General features: G+C 46.1%; 1 protein-coding gene across 1 annotated transcript in view; it reads left to right on the forward strand.

Moving 5' to 3' along the window:
* LOC132571830 (paternally-expressed gene 3 protein-like) overlaps positions 1-12,054 on the forward strand; it is a 52,307-nt gene that overhangs the window by 24,979 nt on the left and 15,274 nt on the right. The window contains exons 8-9 of the mRNA XM_060238623.1: positions 636-721; positions 11,143-11,316. Of these exons, the coding sequence (XP_060094606.1) occupies positions 636-721; positions 11,143-11,316 (260 nt within the window). The remainder of the gene's footprint in view (positions 1-635; positions 722-11,142; positions 11,317-12,054) is intronic.

Here is a 12,054-nt window from a genome sequence, read left to right on the forward strand (position 1 = left end):
GCACTAATCAGGCGACTGGGGGGGTCGCACTCTGCACATGCTCAGAAGGATCTGATCTTTCTTATTGCATCAGCATCTGGAAGGCCTTCCTTCTCCAGATTGGAGGGGGGGTTGTTTGCACATGCTCAGAAGCCTCAACTGTGATTGCATCACTCTTACTCCCGAAAAGCCTCGGAGCCTAGGGGAAGGCGCTGTGCTTCTTAATAGGTGTGTGCAATCTTCACATGCTCTGAAGGATTCTCTGATTTTTTTTTTAAATCCCCTTTTTATTTCCTCTGAAGGGAGGAACGCTTGGGGGGTGGGCTGTGTTGTTTGTGTGAAGAAGGGGGAGAACGTCCTCTGTCTATGCTCAGAGGAACCCTTTTCCTGTCCCAGTCACATGTTCTGCGCTGCTGACCATTCTAGATTCCAGTTCCAGGTGAGATTTCAACCCTGTCCAGTGCATGAAGATGGTTTTAATTGCTGTTAATTATATCCTTGCAAGCTTTTGGGACTTCTCACCCTCCCGCCCCTTTTCCCACCATGCTGAGAAAGTTGTGTTCTCCTCCCCCCCCCCCCCCACCCCTTCAACCCCAGTCTCATAAAAACAAAAAATACTTTTCTTCCCCACTTTTGTTCTTTCCTTTTTCTCCCAGCAAGACCCCAGCAATCTGCTTTTGGAGATCTGCCCATCTTAACCATGGACAGCGAAAATGGGAAAGTGCAAGAGGCGATCATGCAGGTATGCATCTAGGGGGCAGTGATTGGAGATCTTTGTGAGTTTCTCTCCAGCCTTTCTCCCCTGTGAGAACTCAAAGCAAGCTTAAGGTGTTCTCTTCCATGTTATCATCACAGCAACCCTGCGAGGTTGGTTAGGTTGAGAGTGCGTGCCTGGCCCAAGGTCACCCAGCAAGCTGCTGTGGCATGATGAGGATTTGAACCTGGGTTTCCCAGACCCTAGTCTTAACACTTGAACTGCTACACCACGCTAGCTTTCTGCTATGGGTGGCCGAGAGATGGTTCTTGCCAGCTTCAGAACAAGATCGCTCCATCCTTTTCATGAATTAGTCTGGCATGTTCACAGTGTGAGTCGGGGTAGAGCACCCATTTTGCATGCAGAAGGTCTCAGGTTGAATTCTTTATATAGAATCATAGAGTTGGGAGGGACCCCCAGAGTCATCTAGTCCAACCCTGTGCACAATGCAGGAACATCACAAATACTTCCCCCTAAGTTCATTAATTAGCCCTGTGGTGCAGAGTGGTAAAACTGCAGTACTGCAGTCCAAGCTCTCTGCTCACAACCTGAGTTTGATCCCAGCGGAAGCTGGGTTCAGGTAGCTGGCTCAAGGTTGACTCAGCCTTCCATCCTTCCGAGGTCGGTAAAATGAGTCCCCAGCTTGCGGGGGGGGGGGGGGGAGTGTAGATGACTGGGGAAGGCAATGGCAAACCACCCCGTTAAAAAGTCTGCTGTGAAAATGTTGTGATGCGACTCTGTCACCCCAGAGTAAAAAAACGTCAGATGTTTGAGACCAATAATCACTGGTGCTTGCACAGTTTACCTTTAAGTTCATTAAAAGGATTTTGGCTAGTAGGGAAAGAGTTTTATCTGCCTGGGTCCCAGGAGAGTTGCTGCCAATCGGAGTAGGCAGTATTGGGCTATACAGAGAAATCAGCTTTTTTGGTATAAGAAAGGCCTTGGCCTCTCTGCCCTGTTGTTGGCCCTGCAGAAGAACTGACTGGCTGCTGTGTGAGACAGGACGCTGGACTAGATGGACCACTAGTCTGATCCAGCAGGGCTCTTCTTATGTTCTTATGATTGGCAGAACACCAGAAAGTAAAACACACAAGCTACTCATTTTAGCTCTTGTGCCTTTAAGAACATCTGAGTAGATGTGCATCGGCACATGAATTTCGTCGGCCAAGGAATCTTATCTCTGCAGTGGAAAACTACTGTTAAAAGTTGAAAATGGAGTGTGTTACCATCTGGTCTGGTGCATTTCTTTTCTCCTAAGAAGCTCAGGTTCTCACTATCCCTTTTGCCTTCACCAACAACCCTATGAGGTAGGTTAGATTGAGGGAGCATGGCTTGCCCATAACCAGGGCTTTTTTGTAGCAGGAACTCCTTTGCATAATAGGCCACCCCCCCCTAATGTAGCCAATCCTCCAAGAGCTTACAGGGCTCTTCGTACAGGGCCTACTGTGAGCTCCAGGAGGATTGGCTACATCAGGGGTCTGTGACCTAATATTCAAAGGAGTTTCTGTTACAAAAAAAGCCCTGCCCATCATCACCCAATGAATTTCCATTACAGCGTAGTGGTTTTAGATGCCAATCTCCCAGACTTGGTCTTGCACTCTAACCACACTGCCTTTCCCTGGTTTAGGTTCAGAAGCTCTGCTTGATGTAAATTGTGCAATCTTTGGGAAGGGGCAGTGTTGCTCAGTGGTAGGGGTCCTACTTTGATTGCAGAGCTCCTTAGATAGAATCCTCAGATTGTTCAATTAAAAGGATCTCAAGAGCAAGTGATGAGAAAGACCTGGCAAGAGCCAGGTTGGTGTAGTGGTTAAGTGTGCAGACTCTTATCTGGGAGAACCAGGTTTGATTCCCCACTCCTCCACTTGCACCTGCTGGAATAGTCTTGGGTTAGCCATCACTATCGCAGGAGTTGTCCTTGAAAGGGCAGCTGCTGGGAGAGCCCTCTCAGTCCCACCCACCTCCCAGGGTGTCTGTTATGGGGGGAGAAGATACAGGAAGAAGAAAAAAAAGATTGCAGATTTACACCGCACCCTTCTCTCTGAATCAGAGACTCAGAGCGGCTTACAATCTCCTATATCTTGACAAGATAGCCGCTCTGAGTCTCTGATTCAGAGAGAAGGGCGGGGTATAAAACTGCAGTCTCCTTCTTCACCTCTCTGTCCGAGACTGGGGGTGAAGTGATGTACCTATGGGATTTTCTGCCTGTATTGGCTAATTGAAGGGGAATTGGGGCAGGAGTTTCAATTTTGGCAAGCTGCTCTTTGGGATTTGCAGTGATTGGAGATAAACTGTGCATGTTTGAAGTGTGGGGACCTGAGAGAACTCTGCCACATACTCTGATCATGATGACCCTGGGCAAATCTCCTGTGGTCATTTAGGCCAGTGCTATGTTTCAAACTGTGGTTTTCAGGGGCATGCTGCCTCTGAACATGAAATTCTGTTTGCTGGGGGCACTCATGGTGCGTAACTGGTTCCCATCTTGAAACAGCTGCCAATGGTGAAACCAGTAAGCTGCAAGTCTTCCTGAGGTGTAGGCTTCGTGCCAGAGACAGAAGAAAACATGGCTCTATTGGGTAAGGGTAATTGTGAGGAGTGCATACCACAGTGCTGAATAGATTCTTCCTCTGGAATTCACCTCTTTCCAGCGCAGGACTCAGTCTTCTGACTGAAGGGGAAATGCCAAGCTTTTTTAGTCTCTTGTGAAAACCTTGCTCTGCCGACCAATAATCACGCTGTCTAGTTAGAAACATTACTTTAAAGTAATTTAACTGTCTGAGAAGAAAAATTAAGATAGGAAGAAAAATTAGATACACAAATCACCCAGGCATAAGCAAAAGCTATTAAAAACTAAAAAGAGTGTACACGATATTCCTGTATTACAGGGGAGGCCAAACTTGCTTAACATAAGAGCCACACATAATAAATGTCAGATGTTTGAGAGCCACGAGATATGAACATCAGATGTTTGAGAACCATAAGATATGAATGTTAGATGTGTGAGAGCCGTAAGAGGAAGGAAGGAAGGAAGGAAGGAAGGAAGGAAGGAAGGAAGGAAGGAAGGAAGGAAAATAGATTGGGAGGGAGAGGTGGAAAGAATGAAATGTTAACTTTAAATGCATTTTCCCAGGCTGCCAGCTGGGGTTTTAAGAGCCACATGCTATGTGTGAAAGAACCACATGTGGCTCCTGAGCCATAGTTTGGCCACCCCGCTATATTATATAGATTGGATTTACAAATGAATCAGACTTCGCTTATCCCCTAAGCATTTGCTGAAAAGGAACAGCCTCAGTCTCACTCAGTCCGTCTCTGAGAAGTTCGTGCCACAAGGCACTAAGAGTTTATGTATTTTTTCATTTGCATTGTTTGTGTCACCAAGATGCAAGATGGCTTATGTGGTGTAAAATGGCACGAGAGATCTAAGAACAATACAGAAGAACCAGTGTTACAAAAAATTAGAAACTGTGCCACCAAAAAAGCCTCAGACACAATAAGATGTATAGAGTGTGCGTGCATAAAAGCTGTGTTTCTGAAACCTTGTCTATTGAATGATATTCCTCTGGGCATACCAGTGATATTTTAAAATAAAAACCTGAAAGCCGCATTCTGACTACTGCTAACAGCATCAGAGGTCTTTTCCCCGGGATTTATGCTGGCAGACGACCAGCTATTCATAAGCTACTGGAACAAACAACCAAACTAGTTCAGACTGGCCAAATGGCTCTTTCTGAAGGATGTTGTTATCTGTACACTGGAACAGCGAGTGAAAAATGGCCTGATTTATAGCTTTTACAGGAAATCTTGCGAGCAAATTTCAGGCCTACCGATGTTAACTTAAAACTCAAACCTATATAAAAAAGTATGCATTCTACGTCCCATGCAAGATTGACGTGGAATTCCAGGATATGAAGAAGAGGCAGATACATAGTCTTTCCCTACAGAGGAAGTGTTCTGTCCTCATGGTCAATTCGATTGCTCTCTTCTGCCTCTTTTCCAAATGTACAGTATTCTTTTTGACGTTGAGCAACTAGAACAGGGGTGGCCAAACTTGCTTAACATAAGAGCCACATAAAATAAATGTCAGATGTTTGAGAGCCACAAGACATGAGCATCATATGTTTGAGAGCTGCAAGGGAGGGAGGGAGGAAGGAAGGAAAATAGATGGAGAGGAGGGAGGCAGGAGGGAGAGGTGGAAAGAAAGCAATTTTAACTTTTAACTTTAAATGCATTCTTCAAGCCACTGACTGGCTTGGGTTGAAGAAGTGATTTAAAGAGAGAAATGCCTTCTCCAAGCCAGCTGACAGGGCAGTGGGGGCTTTGAGAGCCACACAATATGTTTATTTATTTACTTTACATTTCTATCCTGCCCTCTCCGCAAGCAAACTCAGGGCGGTTAACAATACATGTGAAAGAGCCACATGTAATTCCCAAGCCACAGCTTGGCCACCCCTGAACTAGAACTTTATATCTTTACTGTTTCGTTTATCCATCCAAAAACAGAACTGAGACCCGGGTTTAACAAGTTATGTTTCTGAATTCTTGCATCCCTGTGACTTGAGATTTACAGTGTAAGCCAGTGCATCATAGTGGCAATTCCCATTTTATTCTGCGGGGCCTACTCCAAGATAAACACCCATGGAGTTGCACGCTTGGAATGCTGCCATATTGTGCAATCAGTAAATGACATGGCCCTCAAAAATCCTAAATGGCAGATATGAAGTAAAAAGTTATCTGCTTAATTATGCCAGTCTAAATGACCGATTTGTGAGGGAGTATCACCACAAAGAACACCCAACAATATGGAAACTGAAGAAGTTCCTTTGATTGAATTTTAGCAATACTCTAACGACTGAATGGTTAACAACAACCAGTAAATCAAACATTGGCTCCACAATGTGAGCCAGTTTGGTGTAGTGGTTAATTGTGCAGACTCTTCTCAGGGAGAACTGGGTTTGATTCCCCCATTCCTCCACATGCGCCTGCTGGAATGGCCTTGGGTCAGCCATAGCTATCTCAGGAGTTGTCCTTGAAAGGGCAGCTGCTGTGAGAGCCCTCTCAGCCCCACAGGGTGTCTGTTGTAGGGGGAGAAGATACAGGAGATTGTAAGCCGCTTTTGAGGTATAAATCTGTAGTGGTCATCTTCTTCAATGGAGAGGGGCGGGGGTGGTATATATGAATTAAATAAATAAAATAAGTGATAGTGCTGTGAATTTCCCTTTAGAATTTGTTTCTTTGCAGAGCTCAGACTTCCAGGTCCCTTATGAAAACCTTGTTTATCCCAGTCAGTAATCACAATGACTTCTGGTTAAAAACTTTATAATCTAATTAAAACATGAAAAAATGAAGCACAAAATAGCCCTAGGTATAAACTACAGAGGCATAAGCAAAAAGTATTGAAATTGCAAGTGCAAACATGACATTCCTATTTTATCTAGATTAAATAAAATGAGTTAAAGTTCTAAATCGTTGTACCCAAAAATTTCTGGGAAAGGGCGCAAGCTCACTGGATCCAGATCTGAGAAGCTTATTTGTCGCAAGGCACAAAGAGCTTGTATATCAAAAGGCACTGAGTGCACACAAAATAAGTCCAGCTGTATGTTAAGTGGTCTAATTCTGAGTGTACAAGTGAAATTTTAAAGAGGAAACTCTGTAGGCTCATTTCTGACTGCTTCTAACAGTGCCATTGTTCTGTTGGCTCAGTGGCAGGCAGGGCTTTTTTTGTAGCAGGAACTCCTTTGCATATTAGGACACACACCCTGATGTAGCCAGTCCTCCAGGAGCTTACAGGACTCTTAGTACAGGGCCTACTGTAAGCTCCAGGAGGACTGGCTACATCGGGGGTATGTGGCCTAATATGCAAAGGAGTTCCCGCTACAGAAAAAGCCCTGGTATCTGGGCATCTGCTTTGCATGCATGAGGTCCCAGGTTCGGTCTCCACCATCTCCAGTTAAGATCAGGCAGTAGGCGATAGGAAAGACCTCTGCCTGAGACCCTGGAGAGCTGCTGCCTGTCTGAGTGGACAATTCTGACCTTGATGGACCAAGGGCCTGGTTCAGTACAAAGCAGCTTTGTGTTTGTGTTCATGCTGGAAGATGTGAATGCACAACTGCCCGCTGCTAGTGGAATAACATTAGAACAATGGGAGTGGGGGAAAGTGCCTCTCTGGATTTGTTGCAGGGAGTCAAATGCGGATTCTGTGAGCCATTACAAGGCAGGCTAACTTGCACTATCTTCATGAGGCAAGGCCTAATGTATACATTCTGCATAACATGCTGGGAATGATTAGGAAGGGAATTAAAAACAAATCAGCCAGTATCGTAATGCCCCTGTATAAATCGATGGTGCGGTCTCACTTGGAGTACTGTGTGCAGTTCTGGTCGCCGCACCTCAAAAAGGATATTATAGCATTGGGTGCCATCAATATGCAGATGACACCCAACTCTATCTGCTAATGGACGGCCGGCCTGACTGCGTCCCAGAGAATTTAGACCGGGCCCTGCAGGATTTGGCAACTTGGTTGAGGAGGAGCGGGCTGCAATTGAATCCAGCGAAGACAGAAGTCCTCTGTCTAGGTCGGGGCGCTCGGGGAGGGGAAATACCTCTCCCTGTCTTCGACGGGGCGCCACTAAAAGCGGCGCACCGGGTTAGGAGCCTGGGAGTTTTACTGGAGCCTGCACTATCAATGGAGGCCCAGACTGCAGCCACTGCCAAGTCAGCCTTTTTCCATCTAAGGCGGGCAAAGCAGTTGGCTCCCTTCCTAGAGCGCCAAGATCTGGCAATGGTGCTTCATGCAACGGTCACCTCGAGACTGGATTACTGTAATGCCCTCTACATGGGGCTGCCTCTGTACCGAACCCGGAAGCTGCAACTGGTGCAGAATGCAGCGGCCAGACTGTTGTTAGGGCTTCCTAAATGGGAACACATACAGCCTGGGCTGCGCGAACTGCACTGGCTGCCAGTTATATACCAGGTTCGTTACAAAGTGCTGGTCATTACCTTTAAAGCCCTATATGGTCGAGGACCTGTCTACCTTAGGGACCGTCTCTCCCCATATGAACCCCAGAGAGCACTGAGGTCAGCCGGGAAAAACTTGTTGACTATTCCCGGACTGAGAGAGGTGAAGCTGCAATGTACCCATAACTGGGCCTTTTCCTCTATAGCTCCGAGCCTATGGAACCAACTTCCAGAGGAAATGCAGGCCCTGCGGGACCTCGAACAGTTCCGCAGGGCCTGCAAGACCTTCCTCTTTCGACTGGCTTTCGCTGATGAAAATGGAAATTGCTAAGGAAACCGCCATCATAAAAGTAAACATAGCATTAGCACTTTTATTAATTTAATCTAATTTAATTTTAAAACTTAAGCAGATTTTTAATTAAATGTTCATGTTGTTTAAATGTAATTTTATCTATTTGTATAGTTAAACTTGAATTGTGTTGTTAGCCGCCCTGAGCCTGCTCTGGCGGGGAGGGCGGGATACAAATAAAATTTTGTTGTTGTTGTTGTTGTTGTTGTTGGAGAAAGTCCAGAAAAGGGCAACTAGAATGATTAAAGGGCTGGAGCACTTTCCCTATGAAGAAAGGTTGAAACGCTTGGGACTCTTTAGCTTGGAGAAACGTCGACTGCGGGGTGACATGATAGAAGTTTACAAGATAATGCATGGGATGGAGAAAGTAGAGAAAGAAGTACTTTTCTCCCTTTCTCACAATACAAGAACTCGTGGGCATTCGATGAAATTGCTGAGCAGACAGGTTAAAACAGATAAAAGGAAGTACTTCTTCACCCAAAGGGTGATTAACATGTGGAATTCACTGCCAATACAGGAGGTGGTGGCGGCCACAAGCATAGCCAGCTTCAAGAGGGGTTTAGATAAAAATATGGAGCAGAGGTCCCATCAGTGGCTATTAGCCACAGTGTGTGTGTGTGTGTATGTATATATATATATATAATTTTTGGGGGGCCAGTGTGTGACACAGAGTGTTGGACTGGATGGGCCATTGGCGTGATCCAGCATGGCTTCTCTTATGTTCTTATATACATTTGATATTATATTTTATGACGTTTTGTCCATTGAAAGATAGAACCAAGAAAAATCTTACTGGAGCTATTATAGTCGGACTTTGTGATGGTCTTTAACTCTCTCAAATATTGTCAATTTTTTGCACATAAGGTCAGTGAGGAAAGGAATCACCACGAAGGAGTGGGTGGTCTACCTCTGTGAAATGATGGTCTTGGCTAAGACACATAAAGGAAGACTTGCTTAGATCTCCTTAAACGGGCAGTGTTAAGTTTAGCAGATTAGATTGCGAGTGGTTTTTCTGTATTGCTGGGGGCTTTTTGGGGGGGAAGTGAGGGTTAGGGTATTTGTGTGCATGTAAGCGTGTGTGCCTGGAAGAAGTGGTTAACTTCTAGTGACCCTTAGTGGGGCTTGGATGTTCAGAGAGGTGGGTTGCTATTGTGTGCCTCTACGTCCCAGCCCTAGTATTCCTTAGAAGTCTCCCATCCAAGATCTGATGAGATCGGGCTTGCCTGCACTATCCAGGTCAGGGCGTATTGCTCTTCGTAGATCTGATGCAGTAGGGATTCAGGAAGGGTGGGTGCTGGCTTCATATCCCTCACTCAGCCGTGCAGCTGGGGTGGGGGAAGAAAAGCACAGTTGTTCTCTTTCAGCCCAGCTTGCCTCACAGGTGTTGTTGTGAAGATAAAATGTCAGAGGGGATGACCCAAGCTTCTTGGAAGGATGGGCAAGGATGAAATTGTAGATTAGGGCAGGTGAATCGCCAGTGGGTACCATAGTACACACCGACACCTCTTCCAGCAATTGCCGAGTGTTCTTAGAAGGTGAGTGGGGCCGGGTAGGGCTTAGGAACACATGACCCTAAGAACCACCAGCCTCAGCAAGGGTCCCTAGCGTGGTGACACCTTTCTTCATGCCTACTAAGTGGTTTTAGAAAATAGGTATGGGCTGGGGGGGCGCTTCTCATTGGCCACTGGGGATTTGATTGGCTTTGGATATTTAAAACGGTGCTTCGGCCACCAGATACAAAAATTTTCAATGTGTGACAGAAGGTAAAATGAAGCAGCCATTTTGTGGCTGGCTGTGCTTCCTGTGGCGGCCATTTGTAGCTGCTGCTGCCATGCACACAAAAACTTACACCCAAAATTAAATCTGGCTGGTCTTACACAAGCCACTGGACTCAAACTTTGTCCTATTGCTTCAGACCGACACCTGAATCTCAGTTTAAAACATTGTCTGTTAAAACCGAAAATAGAATCGCCAACCCCAGACCCCACCCCCTTAAAAGATGCCTGCCATTCAAACCCCCTCAAAAGCATGGCCACCACCCTTTAGGGCCTCCTGAAGTTCTCCAAGGAGGGCTTCTCCCGCGTCGTTAGAGAGCTGGACCCACCACGGAGCAGGCCTGGGCTCTAATCAATGCCAAACAGGCTACCCCAAGCGGTGGGATAGCCTAGATTATAGCATTATAGCATTGGGAAAAGTGCACAAAAGGACAACTAGAATGATTAAAGGGTTGGGACACTTTCCCTATGAAGAAAGGAAAACACTTGGGCTCTTTAGTTTGGAGAAATGTCAATTGAAGGTGACATGATCGAGGTTTATAAGATTATGCACGGGATAGAGAAGGTAGAGAAAGAAGTATTTTTCTCTCTTTCTCACAATACAAGAACTCATGGACACTCAATGAAATTGCTGAGCAGCTGGGTTAGAATGGATAAAAGGAAGCATTTCTTCACCCAAAGGGTGATTAACACATGGAATTCACTGCCACAGGAGGTAGTGGCAGCTACAAGCATAGACAGCTTCAAGAGGGGATTGGATAAACACCTGGAGCAGAGTTCCATCAGTGGCTATTAGCTGCAGCGTATTGTTGGAACTCTCTGTCTGGGGCAGTGATGCTCTGCATTCTTGGTGCTTGGGGGGAACAACAGATGGGAGGGTTTCTAGTGTCCTGGCCCCACTGAGGGACCTCCTGATGGCACCTGGGTGTTTTTTGGGGGGCCATTGTGTGACACAGAGTGTTGGACTGGAGGGGCCATTGGCCTGATCCAACATGGCTGCTCTTATGTTCTTACATATGGCTGCCTAAGGACCATAGTTAGTTCAGAGGGCCTTATGGAAGGAGTCAGTTCTTCAAATGTGTGGGTCCCAGCTTCAAGTGAACTGCTGTATGCAAAAGGCCCTATGTTCAATCCCTGGCATTCCCAGTCAAAAGAGTTTGGGAGTAGGTGATGTCTCCCCGGACAGCCACTGCCAGACTGTCTGTGATCTGTCAGTAGTTTGACCTGGTATTTGATTCCTGCATTCAACACCCTGATTTTTCTCTCTCTGTGTGAAGAGATTTAACATAGCCTTTCCTCTTCTTTTCTTCTCCTTTTCCTTTGTCTTCCCTCAGGAAGTGTTAGAGGTGCATCTGACTGACCTTAAAAAAGAGAGAGCGCGTGAGGGAGGACTGGAGGATCTGATGGGCAGCAAGGAGATACCACAGAAGGAGGAAAAGGAGACCATGACCAGCAGAGCGTTACCAGTAAAAGAGGAAAAGGAATGCCTGAAAAGTGCTGAATTGATGGTATGCATTTCAGTGGCCTTTCTTAAAGGCAAAGAAGAGTTGGTTTTTATATCCCACATTTCTCCAAGGAATATCAAAGCAGCTTGCAATCACCTTCCCTCCCTCTTCCCACAACAGGCACCTTCTGAGACGTGTGGAGCTATGTTCAGATATATTAAGTGGCTCTCAAAGCGGACAGTGTAGTGTTCTGTAGTGGTTAGTGTGCTGGATTAATTTCTGGGAGACTCAGGTTCAAAACCCCACTCATGCTGTGGAAGCTCACTGGGTAGCTTTGGGCCAGTCATGTACTCTCAGCTTGACCTACCTCACAGGCAGGGGTGGAATTCTAGCAGGAGCTCCTTTGCATATTAGGCCACACCCCTTGATGTAACCAGTCCTCCAGGAACTTACAAGGCTCTTTTTTGTAAGCTTTGGAAGGATTGGCTACTTCAGGGGTGTGTGGCCTAATATGCAAAGGAGCTCCTGCTAGAATTCCACCCCCGCTCACGGGGTTGTGAGGATAAAGGGGAGGGAAGGCAAATAATGCGAGCAACTTTGGGTCCCTGACGGGGAGAAAAATGGAGTTTAACTAAGCCAGTTTTTTAAAAAAGTTATGTGGCATATTCTATCTGTAGTCTGACCGAGTTCTGTCAGCTTTACCACCTCTGAAGCCATGGCATGACTGAGTTAGTTGACATTTCCTGAAAAATGAGATCCCTAGATTCTGAGACCACACCAGCATGTCCACCACATACTGAA

Source organism: Heteronotia binoei, chromosome 5 (genome assembly GCF_032191835.1).
Source record: "Heteronotia binoei isolate CCM8104 ecotype False Entrance Well chromosome 5, APGP_CSIRO_Hbin_v1, whole genome shotgun sequence".
In the NCBI taxonomy this organism is placed as follows: Eukaryota; Metazoa; Chordata; class Lepidosauria; order Squamata; family Gekkonidae; genus Heteronotia; species Heteronotia binoei.